Raw genomic sequence first — 25,342 nt, 5'->3', positions numbered from 1 at the left:
AAAGGTAGCTTCACACTTTACAGAGCAAATTGAATCCTGTATGCATACTGGTGTTCCCCACAGCAAATATATAAAAATATCATATGCATGTATGCGCACCTGCACCCTATTGAGAGAGGGCTCTCAGATGTGCAACTCTGTCTAAAGATGTGGATATGTCATCCAGAAGAAGACTATGAGAAGCAGGTCTCAACAAAACAAGATCAGAAAATCATTTCAGAAAACTTTCATGCCCATTGCCACCTTGGGAGAAGAATGTCAATGGTTACTATTTGCTTATTTAATTTTTTATGATCATTCATGCAGAGAAATTTAAAATTGGCACTCCATGTGCTGACCAGAAAAAGGACAGAATAACAAGTAAAAATAAAAATGGCAATTATGGCCAGAAATAGCCTAAGGTGCACTTAGTAATTTATACAGTTGTAGGGTCCCTGCCCTGGAGGAGCCTGGGGCAGGCTTGTTCCACTCCCAGGGAGGCGTCAGATAGGCTAAAGGAGGGAGGGGGTTCCAGCACCCTTCTCCTCCTCCCTAGCAGAGCTACCAAACCTGGCCTAGGAGCAGGAGCTGTTTACCTCACAGCTCTCTGCTTCACAGTGACTGCCTCTCATCCCTGGCCTCCCTGTTTTATGGAGCAAGCCCTTTGACCCCTCCCCTTCCTCCAGGTGGGGCAGAAAAGGCCTTTCCAGTTCCCGGCTTGTTTCCTTCAGTGTTCCTTGTTTGCCCTGCCAGCCCCCTCTGGCTGGTTGGGGTGAGCCAACCTGCTTTGCCCCCTTCAAGGGCAGGGAAGCCTCCGCACCCTGGGCATGGGGTGCCTGCTCCAGGGTAAGTCGGGGGTCAGGGCATCTGGGAGGGGCCCCGACAACGGTATTAGTATTTTTTCTACAATTCTGTAGAATTCTGTCTAAAGATGTGGCTATGTCACCTGGGCCTAATATCCTCCATCTCTAGTGTGCTCTTAGAATGCAGTGAGCAACTGTCTCCCCTTGTTTTTTGTGTGTATGTGTGAAAATGACTCTTACTGCCATTACCCTTCCTCTTTATTCTGCTAGTAAGCTAAACTATAAATGCAGGAAGACGAAAACAAGATAAAAAAGTGGCCTATAGCATCTGTGGTAAGGCAGGGCAGTTTGGAGGTAGCTAGTTGAGGCACCCTGTCACCCTTGCCAATCTGTGTCAGAAGGCATCAATTTCACCAGGCTTCATTAGGAGGCCACTCTGCTGGACCAGGTTTCTGCTACCTGCCCCTTGTAAAAATGTTCACATCTCTCCTACATGTCCACCTTCGCCTACTAGCATCTCTCTTTCAAGGATCAACAATACAATGTGAACGAAAATAGATTCACATTGGTTAATAACCACTATATTATTAAATGGAAGGCTGCTCTGAGTGCCTTAGTACTGAATGGCGGCTGGTTTATCAATAAATTTACAAATATATAAATAACATACCGGTCACTGTGAGGAATACTGTAAGACTGCTACAAAGGACATAATTAATTCTATCCTTATGGAATTAATTAGAGAATACTAGTAAAACTTCCAATCTATCCTGTTGGTCTATTGTGGAGAAAAATTATTTATTTATTTAGACAATTTTTATCCTGCCTTTCCTCTGCTGGAGCAGGTGCCCAACTAGGTAAAACAGAGAAGAGCAACAAATTAACAAAAACAAAAAACTGCAGGGTTGTATTTTATTTATTTTAAAAAAAGAAAATCTGATAATTTAGGTCTGAAGCGTAGTTACTGCACCTGCCTGCCAGGGTAACCAGGAGCCCCAGCGTTGCCAGTCATTCCTAAAATTCCCTAAATAGAGAGAAAAAAGAATTAGCACATTTTAAAACTTCTAGGTAAGCATAAAACTTTCAATGCAAGACTTCTTTTTATATAAGTTTCACAAAATGTCAGTCTCCTGTAGCAACATGATAACACGACTAAGCAGAGGAACACATGTCTCAAAAAGTACTGAGTGGAAAGGGAGAACTATTCCAGAATGAGATGAAATATGAGATACAGACTGATTTGTGAAGGAAACCTTTAGACACTGTTTGGGAAAAGTGCAAAATGGAAGATCCCCTCAGGGGACTGGGATTTTAAACACTGATTAAGCAAACTGACACTGAGCTTGAGCATGCTACAGTATTTTTGTTTATATTGCATCAATGTTAGAATGTTTTGCATCTACATCAGAATGCCCTTAATTTACATCTTGCTAGGCATCCCAGTGCAACAGTACAAAAGTCGAGGTAAATAATTTTTTTAGCTTAACAAAATGCTGTTGGGCAGAGGGAGTTGGAATGAACCTAAAATCTTTGTGACTAAGGACAGCTAAGAGGACTAACATGTCAGGGAAGCAAAGAACAAAGTTATAATAAATGCTTGCAAAAGAAACATTTATTCTAATTTGGCACATAAGCGAAACCTGCACTTCCTGAATTATTCCAGAACTCACAGACTGCAGACTGCGATTTTTAAAAAAATATATATGAGAACGTTGCAGAAGATCAAAAAATATTGCAACATAACTGGTATGTTAATAGTCCAGATGGTGTCATCAATTATTTGAAGCAGTGATAGTGGGTTCAGCCAGCTTGTTCTGACCAGAATAGATAAAACAAGCTAATCAGTCAGTCATTGGCTTCAAAGGGCTTAGGAACACCCATGCTCCAGCAGCCTAGCATAGATCAGTACAAATACTTAGAATAAACAGTTACTTAGAATAATACAGTTAGAATAATCAGATTAGTGTAGGTACAGGAGAAAAAAGGGCAAAGCAATGAAGTGGCACCTGGACTGAAGCAGAAAAACAGACAGAAAAAGATAATTTCTATTATACAGATGGATCTCTGGAAGCAATGCATTTCATAGAGGCACACATGAGCTGTTACTTAATAGGGTGGAGTTAGACTGCCGGCTATTCAAGTTACTTCAGCTCAGTAGTTAAAGAAGATGTAGTGGCTAGAGGTCAAACTAGATGATACCTTAAACACATAACAGTCTCTCCTATGTTTCTTTTGTCTTAAGAAATAACTGCCACAAAGGGAGATGTGAACTGGGACCACGGCCAGATGGTCTGACCCTTTTTCTCCCACACAATTTTCCTGCTACAAATATCCTTTCCTCAAAGTCAATACTTCATGGGCAAAGAGTAGCTTCAGGAGGATTTTCAGTGGCAAAACTACATAGTCAGACAACCCCCCCCCCCCCCACAGGTACTGGTTTAAACCCAGGTCAGGACCCCTGTAGTGGCCAGTTCTAAAGAAAAATGTAGGATACATTATATTTTTAACATTAATGAATATTTCATGCACTACTTTAAAGTGTGTAGGGTTTCTGTTCTGTTCCAAAAGGCTTAGGCTAAAGCCTATATTTAGAGGCTTTCTGGTGTTTGTTTCTAGTAAAATAAGATTATAGCCTAAGCCTTATTGAACACAATGAGCTTGCTTCTGAGAAAAATAACACAATTTTGAAACACCTCTACATATATATTACCATTCTTATTTACTGTATTTACAAAATTATTTGTTTACTGTATTTACAAGTCTGTAAATATTTATCTGAAAATTTTTTTTGCCTGTCCTTTCCACTCTTTTATGGAGCTCAAAAAGGCTTATCATAAATCAGTGGTTCTGACAGGGAGTTTGAGAACCAAGGTAAGTTTTTGTGGGGAAGGCGCAAAGGCAGCAAAGCAATCCCACGATTGCGCCGCTGCCAGGGATGGGGGGTGTCTTACTTAAAGACAGTGCCGGCCTCCAGGGGGTGTGGGGAGCCCCATGGAGCCCTATGCAGGGCTCCCAAGCCTCCAAATTTCTCAAAATAGCCACTTCTAGTTTAAGATTGTGAAACTAGAAGTGGGTTCTGATCGCTATTTTGCAACAATTGAAGGCTTGGGGAGCCCTACAGAGGGCTCTGCAGAACTCTCTGCATCCCCCAGTAGCTAGCGCTGGCTTTAAGTAAGCGTGAACCCCTCTGGTCCTGGCAGCAGCACAATCCTGGGGAACGCATCACTGCCTTCACCCCTCCTCATCCCTTAAGGGGGCAGAGACAGAGCTTTCTAGGCTGGTAGATTTCAGTATCCGCGGGGGGGGGGGGGGGTCCAGAAATGAATCCCCTGCAGATACCAAGTTCTGACTGTATTTAAAATAAAATATCCAACTATTAATTAATCATTAAATTGTAAAGGAGAACACTAATTTGTTAGGTTGCAGGCTAAAGATGTGTGTGCGTGTAGGTTATTCGCAGCCTCATATATTAACATAATAGAGAACAAAAATGACAATACTCATAAGAGATATTTTAGACAATGCTTGTATCACTCACTTGTTCCCCCTGTGGCCCTGGTGGTCCTAGATATCCCATGAGACCCTGCAGGTATGACAGAATAACAAATGTGGCAATGAATACTGAGATATGCAACACATATATAATTAGACACAAAAGTCCTCTTTTTTCCTTTCAGCTAGGAGAATTTTGCCAAATCTATTTTCATGCGACATCAACATGGCTTAGTTTCATTAGCTGGAGTATGAATGGCAAAGGATCCTGACAGGGAAAAGAGAGGTACTCTAATCTCCAAACACTTAATTTCGTGATATGCCAGTTTGCCGAAGCCAAGGATAGGTTTGCATTTAGTAGCACATAGACAAAAAAGGCCTTCAGCAATCTGCTTGTAATTATTCAAAACTGGATTCATTCCAGACAGTTTCCCCATTCCAAATCCTTTTCATAACACTCTTGAGTAAGCCTGCTTGAATGCAGTAGGTATAATGAAAGTTTTCACAGACAGTTCCAAGAAGCTCTTGAGGAAAAGAGATTTTTTAAAATAATTTTATACATGAGAAAGATAACACCAAGGAATATTTTTCTTATTACAAAGGAATATTCAAGCTTATACAAACCCTTCTCTAACTACTAGATCCTATAGTGATTCAATTTTCACTGTATAGTCACAGTGTCCATTTCCAGACTCCTGGGAACCACCGTCCATCACAAGCCTGGCAGAGGAGCACCATATGTACAGGCCAACACATGGCTGTACATCTGGCCCTCCCACTGTCCCCCAGGTCATCAAGTGCAGGGTTGGCTGCTCCTCAGAGGAAGCGGGTCTCCCCCCTCTGGGGCAATGCTGGCTCTTGAATGACAAACTGGACCAGGTAAAGCCATGGATGGGGATGGAGGAAAGACAACCCAGGGAGGGCCTGGGGCTTCATAAGGCACTCAGGGCTGGTGATGAGAGGTCTTTGGGCAGGCGACCTGAAGGTTGCTCTGCATCTGTACCCCTGGGTCTGGGGCAAGCCCATGTAAGGAGCCAGGAGACAGGTGTAGAGGAGGAAGAACAATGAAGAAACCCGCTCCCCACTGCTGAACTATGAGGCATGGCTGGAGATCCTGACTGCAGGGTCAGCAACCCCTACTTTCACTGGAGCAAAGGACTAAGGGCCCAGTCCTATCCAATTTTCCAGCACTGATGCAGGTGTAATGCAGCTCCAATGTAAGAGATCAAACACTCCCTTACTTTGAGGAAGACTCCATGACTGCCCCCCTACTGCAGGATGCAGTGCACGCCCCATTAGCATGGCTGCACCAGGGCTGGAAAATTGGATAGGATTGGGTCCTTAGGCATCAGTGGAGCACACCCTTCTTGCAACAACCATGCCTGGGGCAGAGAATGGAGAAATTTACAGTCAGTAAAGTAGTTCTGATCAAGACTCCCATCACATATATTAAATAGCATTCTCTATGTAGAATGGAAAACATGGAAAACATTGTTGATTAATATCCACATTTAAGAATCACAATGAAACACATCAAGTTCCAGATGCTGCAATTTTTTCTGTTTGACTTTGGAAAATAATATTAATTTTAAAAGTCTGTGTTCATCAGAAAAGCCCAAATTACATTTTCTATTTATAATTTTAAACAGCAGAACACAACAACATAGGTAAAAAATATGATGAAAGCATTTCTTTAAAATGTGGATCAGTAAACCAAAGGCACACATGAAAGGCAGACATGTGTGTGTCCTTTTTTGTGGTTCATTGTCTAACTCTGAGCATAAACAGATTTTTTTTCCAGCGCTTCAGCCCAGTCCTATCCAACATGCTAGCGCTGTTGCAGCCATACCAATCGGGGGTGCGCTGCATCCTGTGGGGAGGGAGGAGTCACAGATGCCTCCTCAAGATAAGGGAACATTTCATCCCTTGCCTTGAGGCTGTATCAGGGCTGCATCAATACTGGAAAGTTGGTTAGGATTGGACTATGTTTATTGCCTTATAGAGTCTATGGTTCATTTGTGTGTACATCTCAGTACCCATCCTCCTTTTCCATATTAAAAAAACTCAAAGAATGCAGTGCCAGTTGCACAAATAAACTATAATATTGCTGTTTAAATTCAGGTGATGTAATATGATTCATGCAAATAATTCAGGCAGCTTATACAATTTATTTATACTTTTAGGATTATTGCAGTCAGTAAGAGAAAAAAAAACACTTACTAGGAAATGTGAACAAATTGAGGATACATGCATACCCTTAAAAATACACTAACTAAAACAATGTACACTAAAACAATATACACTAAAGCCCTCCTCCCAGCTTTCCCGTGCCCCAAAACACCCCTCTGCCCCGTTCTGCCCAGCTCCCCGCCACCTGGCACTGGCATTACCCGGATCAGTGGGTGCTGCTCTGACACCAATGTAGGCCTGCCAGTGCAGGCCTCTCTGTGGGTAGCACTAGCTATTCAGCATGCTTGCGACCACACACGTGCCTGTTCCACTGACGGAAGCCAGCTTAGGACTGGGCTACCCATATGCCCACAGTCATATGAGCAAAGTACGGCAAGATAGCCACCAAGTAAGGTTACTGCTGCATCTCTTGTTTGTTACAACAGGTGAAAAAAAAATCATTTTGAACATTGGTATTCATAATACTTGTGTGTAAACAGGTCTTCATAGTACCTTCCCTGCCAAAATTTCCAATTTTTATGGCTGAAACAATATGCTTGAGAGAATGTGAACAATGTTTACTAATATCTCAGAAGTAGGATGTGGGGCAGAATACGAGGGTGGTCAGTGATGGAACTTCAGCTCCTTGACCCTCCCTATGACTAGCAAAGCCAGAAAGAGTAAACATATCTGAATAATGATATCAAATATGATCAATAATGCAAATGATATCTAAAACTGCAATGCAAATTTGTTTACTATTTCTAATTTATACAGGATGCATAATTCATTTTTCCTTTTCACTAAATCTGGATAACCTTCACACAGAATGTCATACACTCTTTAAAACATTCTTGGATCAAAATTAGTACTAGACTGGTGGGAATGGGAGTTTGCAAACATAGCCTAAAAATATATTCCACATGCAGGGAAACCATGCGAAACCATAACAATCTCATTTCTAATTACAGATGGAAGCTCTATATAAACAAAAGTGTTTGTAATTAAATACTGGAATTCATTTTCCATTCAAAATATCCTTCAACACCCTGAAATCACAAACTGAATTTAAACTGTGATATCATAGTAACTCATGGGTTATATCTCCTGTTGCCCTCAGTTGATATTCCTGTGTGCAATGAAAGCGTAATAAAAGTTTTTTATATGGTAAAATAGAAGGCAAAGAGAATACTTCAGCCCAGGATTTGGCTAGGAGAATTGTGAAGATGCTTTCACACATGCATGAGGTAGTTTCCCCCCCCACCCCCCCGCAAGCAATTTCTCTTGCACGGCACACATGTGGTGTGAAGACTACAGCTGAAGTCTCATCCATATATGGACATAGGGCTTTTTGAATCTGGATCTTAAAGTGTTTATGCCTGATACGGGGTCTGGAATATGGAGAAATGTATGATTGATTTGACAAGAAGCATCCAGCTAAACACCAAAGTAGAGAATTGATTTCTAGAATCTGGACAGAACGAGAGTAATATATCACAATAAACATATGTTCTATTCAACAGGACTGTAAAGAAGAGATAGGCAAGAACTGAAAATATTATAAGAGAGATTTAACATACCAAGGGTTAACTAAGAAACATAACGTACAGGGTTTTTTTAGTTTGTATATAAATAATATATTTCATAATTTTCATTTTTATTAAAGTTTTAAATTTTTAAAGAGTGCAGAAACCAATTGTCATGCAATATAACCTAAATGGTAGCCAGAACTCACTGTCTCGCATTGTATTGGGGTTTAATTCTTTTCCAGGAGACAATAGTAGCACTGTTCCAAGAGCAAGGACCTTCCATTTTAAGCCTTCCCCAACAATTTAAAAAAAACACATTGCTGTTGTTTTTTTAAAATAAATAAAGGTGCTGTAAGAATTTGACCACATAATTTATTGTAAGAATTGATTGTACATTTGGGAATTGTACATTTTGTACATAAATGTACCATTGTACTTTTGTAGAATTGGGAAGAGAAACATATGTAAAGTGGCTGGCTCTTCTGACCTAAAAAGGCAAATTCTAGGAGTGACAAAAACAGTTAAGGTCTACTTAACTACAACAATGTATCCTGAATTTCTATCACGTTTTCTTTCTCTTCAAGCCCTTCACCTATTTAGCCACAACTGGAAACTGAGATAAATGTTTATTCTAGCTATGTAATCTGACATTTGGGTGACTAGCTTTTAAGAAATACTGAGCAATTCATGTTGGAAGTGACACAAACTTATTTTCTTAATACCTAATTGGAATGATACTCACAGAGCTTTGGGCTGAGTAAGGGCCCAAGCTTATTCAATTTTCCAGTGACAGTTGCCAATGGGCTTGCACTGCATCCTGTTGTGGGAAGGTAGTCACAAAGGCCTCCTAAAGATATGGGAACATTTGTTCCCTTACCTCGGAGCTGCGTTGCAGCTACACCGGTGCTGGAAAGTTGGATAGGATTGAGCCCTGGGTCACTTGCAATACATGAATCAGATAGTATTCTAAAAGGAAATAAGATGCTCCATAGGTGCCAAGACCTCCAAGCATCTAACAATTCCTGTGGCCCTGTCCCTAATGAAACACAGACAAGCATTGCCACTAAACTATCAGGATATATCATGGAACATTTAAAAATATTACTTCCAGTGTGTAAGTTTGCAGTATTTCTGGCCGTTTTCTGGTCTAAAAGTATGAAAATAATTATTCCCTAGGAAAGCCAGGTGTACCTCATCCAGAGATCTGAAGAACAGGACAAGGCCTATGGTTGCCAACTCTGACTGAAAACTATTCCAGGAGATTTACCCACCCCCAATGATGCAATGTTAAAAATTCCAGAGGACTTGTTCAAATCTTCTGGATTGCTTTCAATTGCTATCTATTGATACTGATTCTTAGAGTTTCCACACCAATCCTAGTGATAATCTGAAGAAAGACCAACACCACAATCCTAAGTATGTCTACCCAGACTCAAGTCTCAATGAGTTCAGTGGGGCTTTCTCCCAGTTAAGTGTGTATAGGATTCCAACCCTAGTACCCTTGGCCTGTTTTTTGTACACATTCAAAACAAGAGATGTATGAACACTCCAAAATGCTTCACCAGGCTTTCTAAGAACAGCTCTTCATAGCAGGATTTATTAAAGCTACCAGTTCCTGCAACAGCACACTGGTTAGTCTCAGTGATTGACAAAGACAGTGTGCAGATCTCTGCTGAATGTTGCCAGTCAACACAATATCAAGATTATGGCAACTATGTCCAAAACCAGTGATAGCACTATTAAGCTGCTATGCTATTGAGTGCCGCTTCCTTGAAATATTAGCAATTTCACTACCTGTTATGGTGCTACCATCTGTGGAGATGCTGTAGTAACAGGACATTTGTTCAGTTTAACATGGGTGTGTTGATATACTAGCAGGGAGAATTACAACCAAAACCAAGCATAAAAGAGGACTTCTAACAGCCACCACAAAATAAAAATTGCACGTGCAAAAACCATGTTTCTTTATCTGAATTCTCAGTTTTACAAGCAATGCCTTTCATGCCGATGCACTTAAATACTCAACACTCCTGTAAATCAAGTCTTGATAGCCAATTCGTATTTTAAAAGGTGTTTTAAAATTATACATCAGTCTGATTTGGCAGCCACAGTGGGCACCAAGCACTCATGCCCACTATTTTCAATGCAGCTTACTATCAGGTAAGTGTGTACAGGATTGCAGCCTAAAACTCTGTGGGGGCATAAGTAGAAACCTCCCTATCTTTGCTGACATCAACAGTGGATTTGAAAGTTCAATATTAAAAGTTCAAACAGATTCTTACCTTTTCACCTTTGATGCCCACAAGGCCTGGCAAACCTATTAGTCCTTTATCACCCTATAAATTCAGTATGCATAATCACAGTAGTTAGCAACAATATTAGGTGGGAAAACAAACAAACAAAGAGAGCCATCATATGATTGAAAGCTAACTCAACATTGCCCCACCCCCTCCAATGTTATCACTGTTCAGTCACAGTTATGATTTCAATACCCACTACCCTCACACCACTCTGACCAGACCATACTGTCCTTCATGTCACACCAGAACTGGTGTGGTGGATTGCAAGTTGTATTCATACACAGGCTGATAACTTGAGACATCTTATAAAACAGCAGAGAAAGCAAAATAGCAGATTTCCCTTTTTTATTAGGAAGAAGTAGAAGCCATAACATTGTTAAGGATTTGGATACAGTATATGATGCCATTTTCTCATTGTATGGAAATCTTCTGCAGTTGCTCAACAATTGGATCCAAAGTGGAACTAAGCCATAGGAAAGGGTAAAAAATGAAAATCAGCTCTACAACCTGCCAAATTTTTGTCAAAACTGGTTTCTCTCTCCTACTTGATCCCACAGACTCTCTGATAACCCCTTATATAACTTTAAGATTGAAAATATCCAACAACCTTTCTAAACACTACAATTTGAGCTAATAGGTACAAGTTCAGATGGAGTTTCAACAAAAAGGATATCTACTTTTGATATTCTTACCACAACTTTATGTTTTCCCAAATTTTTGTGCAGGTATATTGTGTTAACTATAAAATATTCATGTCTCCAAATTGCAATTTCTTTTGTATACACAATCTCCCTGTAGTTGTATATTAAAAACAATCATGAGAAACTAAAACGTAATTAATCAACAATAAAAATAAGGAAATTGTTAGAGTGTCTCAACAATTGTGCACAGATGGTTCTCAAACCACTAAAGTACCTTTTCTCCACGTTTTGCTTGTCCAGGGGAGAATCCAGGATCACCTTTAGGGCCCTGCAGAGAGAAATTATGTAAGTCTAAATGCAACATAAATCTGATTGCCACCATTCTTTAAGGAGTAAAAGAGGGGGTTGGAAAGACCTGAATAAATAGTTTCAATAAGGTGCACAGGGGGCTAACTAGCTATGACTATTAGCTAGTCATATAGTCTAATATATATGTATATCAGTGTCAATCAGCTGAAACTTGTTTTAATGAAGTTGGTTTTTGGACAACACACTTAGAATATTCCTCCTTGACATTATAAATGAGTGTGAAAGCATTCCAAGGCGCTCCTTTTCCTTAAAAATAGACCCATGGTGGGGACAAGATCCAGAACAAGAGCATGTAGAAGGAGTTCCACTCTTTCCCCATGTGCTATTTTTATGCTTAAAACACACAGAATGGAGGCTTCAGATGTGCTCCTGAAGCACTCTCAAATCACATGCAAAGGAACCTCCCCACATGCTCATATGCTTGAAGGCACATAACTCAAGTTATCTGTAAAAGGTATAATGGGGAGATAAAATATTTAAGAATTTCCCTTTGTTTTATAATTGTACATTATACCTGTTAGCATGCATTTATAAAAGGGGAATTCTTAAACAGTTGTTAACCTGTGTACAACTCCGTTTTCTAAACCTCAGTTGTCTATAAATAATTATCTCAAGTGATGGTGTCTGGGAACAATGCCAAAGCCTCTTATCTGTTTCTAAATAATATATAATCCATGGTTGATTTCTTAAAGTCAAGTACAAGGTGAGAAACACCAGAAACAGGATCAATAGAAGGGGAAGTTCAACTTTAAATAAGTGTGCAAACCATGGAATTTAATAAGAATGGTCAAAATGCCCAATGTGCATCAATAAAGCCTTTAGGGTGACAGAAAAATTCTTACACGTTGAAAAGAATACTTTACAAGGCGAAGGCACTTTGTTCTTCAAAGTTATCTCAACCAGTGGAATTTCTTTTATGTATTTAAACTATTATCAGTTACGGACCTGGCCACTGTGCTGCACTGGGGCACAGGTCCGCAATGCCGCCCTGCCCGCATTGCACTGCCCCAAAATGTTTGGTACATTTTGCATCTTGATAAATGTGAGTATGTTTTTGTATATCTAACAATAGCTAAATTATTAGGAACTCTCACACACTGCAGCACACTTCGACAAAGAACAGTGTGCTTACCAATGTTTTCTAATCCTGACTTAGGCTGCATCTGCTGAAAAGATCAATTTATGCCAACTAAACTTCAGCAATCAGTGGTAAATCAAGATCCCAGTAGTGTGTAGGTTCTTGCTCCAATATTTGACAAAGTGATCACCTGTCCAATCGACCACTCAATGGCTATTCTGACACATTTGCAATGTACTTCCTGAAAAGATACAACTGCTTATCAGCCACTGAGTAATTTTGCATTAAGAAAGTCCAGGGCCAGTTTTGGCCAGATGGTTAAGCAGAATTTGAAACTGCTCTGGAGTGAGACAAACAGTCTCTGATTCAATGCACCATTTTCAAGTCCTTTGAAAATGCCCACTAAAGTTGCGGGTGAAACATTAGGAAATGAAATCCTTCATAGACCACACCAATTAAAGCCGAACAGTTCTTACTGCAGCATTAATAATACAGACCAATGGTTCTCACACATTTAGCCCCAGGACCCACTTTTTAGAATGAGAATCTGTCAAGACCCACCGAAAGTGATGTCATGACTGGAACTGACATCATCAAGCAGGAAAATTTTAAACAATCTTAGGCCGCAATCCAACCCACACTTACCCAGCAGTAAGTCCCATTGACTATCATTGGTGAAAGCATATACATAGTAGCTTGTTTAAAGTACAGAGCTATAACATTTCCCCAGATGCAGTCACATATCACGGTAGCATCAAGTCTAATATATTAAAAATAAAATATTGAAATGAATGGGGACCCACCTGAAATTGGCTTGCAACCCACCTAGTGGGTCCCAGCCCACGTTTTGAGAAACTCTGGTACAGACCATTAAAGCCTTAAGATATTATGTTAGAATTTGAAACTCCTCAATGCTTTATATCAGTGGTTCTCAAAGTGGTGGGTTGCCCACCAGTTTGTGTAACGTTTCCCGTCCTTTTAAGGGGTGAGAGAAGGGGGAGGCAGTGACGCAATTCTCAGGATCGTGTCGCTAAGGGGGTGAGGGGGGCGTTTTCCCCTTACTTTTAACTAGATAGGGCTGCTGAAGGCTGCAGGAGGTGTGGGGAGCCCTGTGCAGCCCTCCACAGACTTCCTGAGGCTTGGAATCTTCAGTAAAACCAGGCACACAGCAATTCGGTTTTGCAGGAGATGCTTTGTACCCACTTTTACTGAAAATTCCAAGCCTCGGGGAGTGCTGTGGAGGTCTGCGCAGGGCTCCCTGCATCTCCTGCAGCCTCCAGCAGTCCTACTTACTTAAAAGTAAGTGCAAAGCACCCCCTTGCCCCCCCTTAGCAACATGATCTTGTGGATTGCGTCGCTGCTCTAGCCCCTTCCCACATACATTACTGAGGGAGTAAAACTCCCTCAAAGTTAAGAAATGCCGCTTTACAATATTTTTTTTAAAAAAATTATGTAGCACACCCAAAAAAGAATTAATGCTTTCTGAATTAATTTTTAAATTAATTAAATTTTTTAAATTAAATTAACCAAAATTTAAATTTTGGTTACAATCCTAAAAAACTCTCAGCACAGCTGAAATCAACAGGGGCATAAAATGTGGGCTGATATAGGCAACATTTCACCTTGAAAATCGCTGCTAGGCTTATTTATTTCTACAGAGATTTTTACCTGCCTTTCTGCCACGAAGGGACCTTCTAGGCAGCTTACATAGTATTCAGGCCCCAAATGATGCTTAAGCAGCCATTGTACTTCCAAACAACGTCCACAAAATGGACGTGCTCGGGGTGACTGTCCATTACCGGGCTGTAGAGAGGCAGAGGCAGAAGCACCTTGCCAGCGCTGCAGCACATGCCAGGGGCCTCCTACTTCCACTTGAAGGCATTGCAGTACTGGCACTTGTACTGCTCATGGTACCCAGAGTGGCCATGCTGTCTGCCTCATAAGCCACATCAGGATCATATGTCATGCCTGTATGAGCCTTAACCTTCCACAGATGTGCTCACCTTTCTACTCGTCTTCCAGTTTTGCTTTGCTCATATCAAGTGTCTGCCACTCTGTGCACCTCGGGGTGATCTTGGTGGTATCTGGCCAACACTGCTCTACGCATCTCGGGGTTATTTTGTATGTACTTGGCCACCGCAGCACCATGCACTGCAGGATTATTCTGCACATATTTCCTTGCCGTATCCTTAAGTTGCTTCCTCCTTTTAGTGTCGATGTATCTGGCACGATGTTCGCCAGAGCTTTCTTGGGGACAGGAAGAAGTTATGGCTGTGTGAGGCGCAGTCAGGCTGAGGGAGGGATGGTGTGATGAACATTCACATGGCAGGAACACATCCAAATGGCCCCTAGAAAGGTCCTGTGTAAAGTGTAGCCTCTTTACAGGGTGACCAACGCTGAGACTCTCATAAAGTTTCCCATTGCAGTAAACCTCGAGATTAACTCAAACAGTTGTCCAGCAGCTACCAGCTCACATAAACCACCATAAATAAAAGACTGGGGCCATGTGAGTGTGGTATTCTGCGCAGCTGGTACAGTTGTCTCCCTCGCTGTCGTGGGACATGATGGAGAACTCCTCCCAGTTGTCCACCATGTGCCTCACAATTAGCTCACGCACCTCCCTAGCCATTAGCTGAGTGTCACACATGAGATAGGAGAGGGATCGGAAGAGGTAGGCTCCATATCCTGTGATGGGGACACTAGTGAAAGGCACCATCTCCCCATTAACACTTAAAAACTCAATTGACATACCAACATAAAAATGCTTAAATTGGTCAATAAGCCACAGACCTCTCCCATGCAGGAGCACAGGAAAAATAGCCAGCCTGGCTTAAGTTGGCATGCAGGCCACAGGCCTCTCTCACAGCTCAATCCAGCACTGTGCACGCCAGATTACCACCAGCTCACACTGTCGCAAACATGCCATAAGGCACATTTGTGAGCCTTAGCATGGGCCCAGTGCTGGGGCTAGCACAGAATGAGACCATGTTGGGCCAGCTCCAGAGCTGGGTCTGCGTTCTGCTGCCTGGCGGCTCACCCAAACTGCCAGGAGGTGGAGAGGTGAGTGGGGGAAATGGGGAGGCGGAGAGGAAGTGTTTCAGGATGGAGGAGGGAGTGGGCAGGAGAGAACGGGACCAAAGGAGCTCACCTCCACCAGATCCTGAGTCCCATATGAGGCCTTGCGGCCCTACACCAGTCTCCTTGATCCTTCACTGGCTCCACAGAATCTGAGCTGACACAGAATCAAGTAGCTCCATTGCAGGGCTACTTCCCTTACCCAGGGGAAGGGTATGAAAGTCCCTTTCTCTCAAGGAACTGGCAGCAGCTGCCCAGGGTGCACTGGATAATGTGGCAGCCATTTTTAGTGCTGCAGCAGCCCCACGCTCGAGGCAGCTCAGGACTGGGCTGCCTGGCTGTAGCACAAGGAAAAAACACCAGCAAGACCTAAGTAATACTAACTGTTCTAAAATTCACCCCCGAATCTAGATTAGGGGTTGATTAGGGCAAAATCCTGAATTACATTTTTAAGCCTTTGTATGGGTAATCTTTGTAAGCAAAAACCAAGTCGATATCTCATTGGGCCAAAGAGATATTGAGAAATCTGTGAAAACACATTTCACCCTCTTAGGGATCAAATTTCTAAAAATCCCTGTTTAGTGGATGCTTACATCATGGAAGAAATTTACTCCTCGAATTTCATGTTTCTACATCCAGGGTTTTGGGTTGGGCGTTGATGAGCCAGTCAGTCAGGACATTGTTTGTATATAAAATATACATATATGCACACATATGTACACAAACTTAGTGACATGTGTGGCTTAGCGACATTCCAATCAATGACTGCCCACATATGTGATGGCCGCCGCTGGTCTCTGTTCCCCCCCCCCACCCGCAGCTTCCAAAGCCAAAAGGAGCCAAAGGCGCTGCGCAGAGGCAGCATGCATCCGCGCACTGCCTCTACAGGGCTCAGACTAGCTGTTTTAGCTGAAAACATGTGACTTCTGGTTTCCTGGGAAACCGGAAGTCATGTCTTTTTGCCAGAAACAGGAATTCTGAAAAGTCTCAGAAAAGCGTCTGGAGGTGAGGCTCCCTTTGCCTTCAGAGGCTTCGTGTAACATCAAGCCTTGCTTGGTGACGGGGTGCCTGTTGCTAAGTGACGCATGATTGTGTGTGTATTAGACAGACAGACAGACAGACAGAGAGAGACAGAGAGAGAGAGGGTATATCTATATGTTAAAAATCACACAGTCAATATAATTGTTACTAAAGTGAACTCTCTGAACTTTGCTTAGGAGTTCTAACAATGCCCGATTCTAATAAGAGGATACCTAACAATCTTGGGCTACTTTGTTTTACAATGTCAAACTGTTCAAGTTCTATTTGATATACTTTCATGGCCTCCAGCAGTTTTTAACACCTGTCACCACAGGTCAGATTCCTGCCATGAGGAATCACACTAAAACAAATCATGTCTAGGGTTGTTTTTTTCCCCCCTAACATATCTATCAAACTGTTATAACTAAATATGAGTTGAAGGTATTTAGCAACTGCACAGATCTGTCCAAAGCTATTTAAGTAGCTTGTGCTATTTGGGTTCGAGTTTGGAGCCGCCTGCTAGGCCGTAATACATCAAAGCGTTATTTTATCTTTCAGATTTTTAAGGACCACTCAGTCACTGACAAAAAAAATCAGAATACTGAAACAAAAACATTGACACCATGTACATGTATTTTCTTTGAGTAATCTCTTTTTTATTCAAGACCATAGGTTACAAGGTTAATGGGGCACTTTGGCAAATCTTATCCTCTGAAATATTTGACTCACTTGTGAAAAGTTATGATTGCTTATAGTAATAAAAACCACACAAGATCAGGATTTAATTCAGCAGATATATTTTTGTTCTATGGGACTGTTTCCACTCAATCCTGACTTCAGTTTATTGGTTACACTTACCATCAACTTTTTATGGCTGAACCTCATTCATAAACAAAATTAATAACTCAATTTTAGAGTGAGTAGACTTTTAGCAATTCCCAACCATCCAGGTCCAAACCATCACACAAAAGAAATAATAGGATCCACATAGCAGTCTTATTTATGTGTTAACATACCTTTGGACCAGGAAGCCCTGGCAAACCCGGATTCCCATGAGGACCTGGAATACCCTACAAAAAGTGAAAAACAAATCACACAGAATAGTGGGGGTAGGTGAAACAAGCATTCTTATGAAATAAATGAAACAGCCATATATATAGCTCACCAATCCTTAGAAAAATCATTCCAATGAAGCCATAATAGGATAGTCACACAATTCCCTACCAACTAAATATTTACATTATTTAGCTATTTATAAATTTTTACTTTTATCCTGCCTTCCACCAATACACAGACTCAAAGGATTCAATAAAACCGCCATCATTTTATTAAAATTATTTCTGTCCTGCCTTTCTACCTGAATGATCCAAGATAGCTTACTAAACAATTTAAAGCAATAACAAAAATACAATTTTAAAAATGTTAAATGTTAGAATAACAGCTAAATCCTATCCTCTTCCTTGCCTTAGGATGCAGCCATGCCAAAGCAAGCTGCACTGCATGCTGTGGTGGGGTGGGGGCAATCGGGGGCTTGGGAGAAGTAATTAAAAATATTTTCCCTTAACCCTTTATAAGCCCCTTGATCACCAACGGATCCTCAGACCTGCACCAGCTCTTTAGCTGGCACAAGTCCAAGGAGATGAAGGGGACATGTCAGGCAGCTTCAAAGGGGACAGCAAGTTGCTCATGCCAGGATACCCTCTCCTGCATCTGACACAACCCATCCTTCCACCATTCCACACCCCCTGTCAGCTTACTGATATTGGCACTGTGCTGCCACTGTGCACAGGATTCTCACCACCAACTGCGGCAGCAGCCTGGAAGCATGCGGCTACACATGCTTCCAGAATAGCAGCTGCAACACCGTGAAGCATGCTCCGTCACCAGAACACGGGTTCCAGCAGCAGACTTGCTGCGTAAGATTGGGCCACAATACACAGTAAACTAATACTTTATCAGCAAAACAGCAATCAAAGGCTTCATCCTCCTCCATACTTAAGTAAATTTCACTGGGTATTGAAAGGAAAGGAGAAAGAATGCCAAGCAAAGTTCACCTGGGAGACATCACTAAGAAGCCTCTGTCTGTGATCACCATTCATTAATCTCCTTTTTGAAGAATGATAGCTGCTCCTATCCCTGACTCCTTTGGGGTCAACGCAACAGAGAGGTCCAGAGGGGTTCGTATACAACATTTGGATGCCCCAGGGCCTCTGCCTGTGAGTGTGACAGACTACAAAGAAACGGGCAGCCCAATCCTAAAGGCGGTGCCACTGCCGGGTGCAGCGGTGCCAAAGTGGCTACTGCTGCATCCTGCGGTCCAACGGCAGCTGCCAGAGGTTTCCTTGGGAGAAGTCCCAGGCCCCACAATGGAACTTCTGAAGTCTGCATTGGCTTTTTTTCCAGTACAGACTTGAGAGACTATGCGTTGGGCGTCCTGACATGGAGTTCAGCATCTAGCAGAGCCAGTTCCCATCCTGTCCCAGTTCCTCCCCACCCTGGAACACCTCTCCCCACCCTCAAAGCTCTCATCAGCACCCAGAGCTCTTACCTGGCTCTGGGTAGCATTCGCCTGGCACTGGGCTGGCACCAGCGCTGACTCAGTGCAGGATGTACCTTACAGCACATTTGCAACACCCAGCACCAGCACTAAAGGTCAGCTCAGGATTGGACCCTGCGAGGGTGCTGCTCAAAGGAGTTTATTAGGAAGTCTTATCAACAAACAGGGCTGCCTTAAAGCCTGGAAGTGCAATCATCAGTCTTTTCCAAAAGGGAATGGTTGTGGACTTGCAGATTTTCATGGTCTCTGGGGATAGGGTTGTAAGAAGACATTAACCCTTTCCCTTCCATAATTGTCTTGATCCAGATTGGCGGAGAGTTGTCACTGCCAATTGCTTTGGGAGCAGAGATGACATTGGTGTGATCAGAAGCTTTCTTTTATTGAGAAATAGCAGCTGCAAGGCTCCAATCAAGACCCCAATCTTGACCCCAATCAAGACCAATGAGGGGACAGAAGGTTAAACTCCCCCCCCATGCTTCTGATCTAAGGTTCTCGCAGCTGCTATTCACAATTTTTTTTAATGTGTAGCCAAAAAATCCTGAAGTATATATCATGTCTAGTTGGGCCCCAAGTCCCAAAGACTTTTGTAAGATCAAATTCCATGTCATCATTCCAAACCAGCTAGAAAAACACATCTACAGAAAAGAGCTTCTGTAGGTAAATCACTTTTCAACAATGGCTGCCAAGCAGGACTGTACAAAGTGAGCTTCTACACTGCATGTGTTTCACCGAATAAATTACTACTGTAGTCAGTCAGCTCAGATGGTGGTGATCACTGCTGAAGGGAGGGTAAAGGAATTGATTGCTAAAATCACTTGCCCCTTCTTTCTTGAGTCTCTTCGGGGAGAAAGGCGGGGTAGAAATAAAGTTATTATTATGTTATTATTATTATTCATACTGTAATCAGTACTGCCAAAAGTGACACTATCAAAAATCTGGCAGGGGAAATCCTCACACGCTTCTTAATGCAGATGGGAATCTTTGCAACAATGCCATTATATTTAGCATAAGATGAACTAACATTTTTACTAGATGAGTCAATACCAATTTAATATACTGAAAGATACTCTTGCTTACTAGTGTGAAACAGTACAACCATAGCAAAACAGAACTGCTGATCATAAGAGCATAAGAAAAGCCCGGCTGGATCAAGTCAAAAGCCCATCTAGTCCTGCCTTCTATATCTTACAGTAGGCCACCAGATGCCTCAGGAGCACAGTGACACTGTCTTAAAAATGCATGTGAATATTAATTTCAAGACTTCTCAGGGATGCACAACTGAAATTGTACTTTCAAAGACAAATGCTAATTCAATTAAGGACGCAATCCTAACCAACTTTCCAGCAGCGAGGTAAGGGCGTTGCAGCTCTGAGGTAAGGGAACAAACATTCCCTTACCTTGAGGAGGCCTCTGTGACTGCCACCCAATTGCAGGATGCAACACATGCCCCACTGGCACAGCTATGTCAGTGTGGGAAAGTTGGTTAGGGTTTGGGCCTAAATTGTTGAAGTGGTTCAGAAAGATCCAGGATTTGCTGCTTATGGAATGGAAAGAAATTAACCATAAGAAAATTACCATGAGATTTACATCTCACTCAGAAATATGTTATTGGATAAAGTTGAATAAAGAAAAAAACTAAGCCCTATCCTCGGTAGACCTGTGGGTCACAGTGGCTCTGACGCAGCCTCTGCTGCATACTGCAAGCTGGTCAGAGATCATGGCACAATGGAGAGGTAAATAAATTTTTACTTACCTACTCTACTGCATGCCTGCACCATGATCTCTGAGGATCTACTCAGATCTGCACCAGCAATTTGGCTGGTGGAAGTCTGAGAGGACCCAAGGCGCTGTGGTGACACTGGGCAGGGGGTATAGGATATTGCTGGTGTCATTTGCACAGATATCCAACTTGCCCAGCCCCAATACCACCCTGGCAGACCCAATCCCCACCCCAATCCTCCCCTCCACACCCACTGCCTACCTCCCACACCAATTTACCACCATGGGGAGAATTGCTGCTGCATGCAGTGTTGCTCTGTTTGCTGCAGCGGCCCAGCAGTGTGTCAGCAGCCCAGCTTCTGCGCTGCCAGAATGCACCTTGCACTGCCGGAGCACAAGTTCCAAAAGCACAGTCCACAGATAGGACTGGGCTATCCATCTAGCAAACAGATACTACACACTTCTGACTCATTTGTCTCAGCGTCCTCTTGCTTTGCCTTATGTGGTCATCATTAAAAATCCTTTAGAACAGAGGTGTCAAACTCATTTCACATAGTGGGCCAAATAGCACCATTCATGGTGCCATTCATTCATGGCACCATTCATGGTGCCAGCTGAGGGCCAGAAGTGACATCATTAAGCAGGAAGCGATGTCATTAATCAGGATATGGCCAGAAATAAGCACTTTTTTTGCCACATAGAAACTCATTAGCTGCAAATGACAGAAGAGAAAATGTGCAAATCTTGATATTTTCAAGATATGGGAGAGCCCAATTATTCAGCGGCCCACCCTTTCAGCAGCACTGCTTCTGCCACACTTTCACTTTGCAGCTGAGAAATGCTCTGCAAAGGGACGATTTGGCCAAAGTGGCACTGCTGAAAGGACAGCCCATGTAATAATTGGGCTCTCTCTCTCACTTACCCCTCTTTCCCTGTAGTATTCCTTGCCTTCTGAGGCCTCCTTCCATCTCTCCCTCAGCAGAAACAGCACTGCTGTTGGACAGCCCATAGCTAATGGGGGCCGCATCCAGCCCATGGGCCTTATGTTTGACACCCTGCTTTAAAACTTTACCTTTGTGTAGATAAATTATACAAATCAATCTTTTCTTGAACATTTAAACTGGAGAAGGACAAACATCTAGAACACTGTTTCTCAAACTGTGGGTCGGGGCCCACTAAGTGGGTCAAGAGCCAACTTCAGTTGGGTTCCCATTCATTTCCATATTTTATTTTTAATCTATTAGACTTGATGCTACCATGGTATGTGACTGCATTTGGGGAAAGATTACAGATCTGTACTTTTAACAGGCTACTATGCATATGCTTTTAATAATGATAGTAAATGGGACTTATTCCTTGGTAAGTGCGGGTAGAATTGCAGTCTAGGATTGTCAAAAATGTTCCTGCTTGATGATATCACTTCTGGTCATGACATCATTTCTGGTGGGTCCTGACAGATTCTCATTTTAAAAAGTGGGTCCTGGTGCTAAAAGTTTGAGAACCACTGATCTAGAAACCTTAACTATGCAGCAATGTCTGTATCCAAAACAAACAAACAAAAAACACCTCATAGGACAACTGTGGATTGACCCTACAGTGCAAAGACTACAAGGCAAAGATGTGGTTTTCCTCAAAGATCACCTACCAAGCCCAGTGTCAAAGATAATTAACCTTGCTTCTTAGTTGTATTTATTTTGATACCCCATCAAAGTTGGCACAATACTGTAGATGCTAGAATCTAAAGTTATATTAATCCATATGCATCTGGAGCTACATTTCTTGTTTATGAGCAGTTCCTATTACCAAAAAGACAATTGTCTGCTCTCTTTTTTGAAACTGGAATTGCTGCTGAAATGTCAAACAGTGTTTGGTGGGCACAAAGAAAGTCTCCTCCGTGCACTGATATAATACTCTGGGTCCTGGTTCCGCAATGTCCTGGTGCAGACATAATGTTTAACCATGGTTTGTTGTCTTAAGTCTTGGCCCCAGAGACTGCAATATGGAGACACCAGTGGAAACTGATGGACACCTTGCAAGCAAATGCTGGAGGAAGAAAGTACAGTAGAACCTCCAAAGTTGACCACCTCTCTATAATGATCACCTCCTTAAGTTGTATCTTGACCACTTCAACCATTGCACAGTCCAATGCACAGGGTATTAATTTACCCTTCGTAAGCTGCCCACTGAACGCGATACTTTGGGCCTGTGTTTTGTCTGGTTTGTCCCATCTTGGAAAAGCAAGAAGCCACGCGACAATCCCTTTCCTATCCCTGCTAGCATGTGTGCAAAAGAGTTTTTATAGGTGGGCACACTGCACATAGCTGACAGACCTGCACCGGCTGCCAATTGTACCTGGATATGTACCAAGTTGTGAGGGACATGAGGTTGCTTGTGCATAGATCCTTCTGGAGCACTTCACAATCCCTTCTGGTCTTTACCACTCAGAAATGTTTAGTGTCATCCACAAACTTGTCCACCTCCCTGCTTATCCCTGTTTCCAGGTCACTTATGAAGATGTTGAAAAGCACCAGTCCCAGGACAGATCAATGAGGCACTCCACTTTCCACCTCTCTCCACATTTTTTGTCAATTGCCCACTGATACCCACTCTGTTTCCTGGTCCTCAACCAGTTCCCAATCCATGAGAAGACCTGTCCTCTTATTCCCTGACTGTGGAGCATTCTCAACAGCTTTTAGTGAGGGACTGTATCAAACACCTTCTGGCATTTAGTGAATCTGAAGAGACCCAATAGAGGGCAGGCAGCCTACGTAAAAAAGTGTGGGTTTTTTTTTAGCTGTTGGGGCTATGTAACATGCTACATGCTATGGGCTGGCAAGGGATAACATTGGTCTGCCTGTCTGCTATGAAACCAAGTTTTGTTTTTACCTTACAATTTTTTTAAAGCTTATGAATTTTCAGGGGTTTTTTTAAACACTGATTGTGGGCTGTTTATTCTCTGTCTCTTGATATAGATAATATAATTATTAAGCATCACAGGAGGATCAATTCTCATTGATATTTGCAATAAAACTTTTTAAAAATCCAATCTAAATAATAACTTGGCCTTGCATTTGTTGTCCTGGGAGCTAAACATGATAATATTTAAATGCCTTTTTTCCATATGTTGACCACCTCCCTATGTTGACCAATCTCCTCCAGTCCCTTGGGTGGTCAACTTAAAGAGGTTCTACTGTAATTGCTTTAACTACAGTGTGCTTAGTGCAGGTGTAATGCTGAACTACGGCTAACGCACCCTTGGTTTGCAAATCCATTTCATGCTAACATGTCATCCAACCAATCCTTGTGGCTTAGGTATTCAGACACAACACTTAACAATTGTCATAGAACATAAGCCATGTTAAATAACTTGACCACTTTCATAATGCCCGCATTCAGATTCACTTTACTGTTTATCTAAATATGTACTGTAGTGTGTGCAACAAACATCTTAGTCTGTGAACACTTTGGTTTGCACAAACCATAGTTCCTCATATTCACAGTCCAATTCTAACCAACTTTCCAGAGCTAATGCAGCTGCAACACAGCTCAAATATTCCCTTACCTCAAAGAGGCCCCTGTGAGTGCCCACCAGCACCACAGAATGCAGCATGTGCCCCATTGTCACAGCTGTATCAGCTCTGAAAAGTTGGTTAGGATTGGGTTGTCAAGACAAAACAGGAAACTGCCCTGTTTTGCAAACACAATCAGCTAGTTCTCCTCTCCTTGAGTGTGAAGGAGGGAGAAAGGAGAAGACAGAGCATGCACGCTTGCACTTGCTCGTCTTTTATAATATCTGGATTGGACCCATGTCTGACTAAGGCCAATGTGTTTAGAAGCACTGCTTTGTCAATTTACCAAACTTCACACACAATTTCACCTTCATGGTTTCCTCCAGGATAAAAATGTTTCCAGAGAATGATTCATACAACCCATAGAGAGTCTGCACTGTCTAGACTTGGTCCATTCTCCTATCCATTGGTATTCTTCTCATGTAGACCAATTCATTATTTGTTTACAAAATACATACACATTGCCACTACAGCTGTGGCTGAGTTAATTGTTTCCGTCTTGTCAGCACATAATGTGGAACTTAGCAATGTTTCGCTTTTCAGCTAAAAAAAAACCTGATTTTGAAATAAGACACACTTGAACACCGAGAGTTACAGATAAAGGATTAAAATTATATACTGCAACTCAGAAAGCTCAGAAGTCAAGGACCCATCACATAATGTAGTCCATCTACTTCTAATGGTATTTACACCCAAAACACTCCCCTTTTGCTTCCTCCACTACCTTTCTCTAATTTTCAAAGACAATCTATCAGATGCTGTATTATAATAAAGAGATAAGTTATTCACTTGAATGGAAATTTGGTTAATTTCCTACACATTAGTATAGAACTTTTGCCTTGGTATTGAATTTAGATTTGGTTGTGGAAGTGGTGGAACCCAGAGTTTTCACAATGTATTTAGGATGGTAAAAAGTTGCTTGTGGGCATACAATTCATGCTGCATTGAACTGCTAAGAAAGTACTACAGATTCCTAGAGCAGCTTTCTGTCTATCCAGCTGTAGATAATTCCTTCTTGATTGTGTGCTACTTTCTAGCTATG

General features: G+C 42.0%; 1 protein-coding gene across 1 annotated transcript in view; it reads right to left on the bottom strand.

The window, feature by feature from the left end:
• The window catches only part of COL24A1 (collagen type XXIV alpha 1 chain), a 205,312-nt gene that overhangs the window by 149,232 nt on the left and 30,738 nt on the right, over positions 1-25,342 (bottom strand). Inside the window, exons 6-10 of the mRNA XM_066624576.1 lie at positions 17,472-17,525; positions 11,188-11,241; positions 10,255-10,308; positions 4,321-4,365; positions 1,753-1,806 (exon numbers count right to left, since the gene is read on the bottom strand). Of these exons, the coding sequence (XP_066480673.1) occupies positions 1,753-1,806; positions 4,321-4,365; positions 10,255-10,308; positions 11,188-11,241; positions 17,472-17,525 (261 nt within the window). The remainder of the gene's footprint in view (positions 1-1,752; positions 1,807-4,320; positions 4,366-10,254; positions 10,309-11,187; positions 11,242-17,471; positions 17,526-25,342) is intronic.

Source organism: Tiliqua scincoides, chromosome 4, assembly GCF_035046505.1.
Source record: "Tiliqua scincoides isolate rTilSci1 chromosome 4, rTilSci1.hap2, whole genome shotgun sequence".
NCBI lineage: Eukaryota > Metazoa > Chordata > Lepidosauria > Squamata > Scincidae > Tiliqua > Tiliqua scincoides.
The sequence above is the reverse complement of the archived record's forward strand: the minus strand, read 5'-3'. Positions and strand labels throughout refer to the sequence as shown.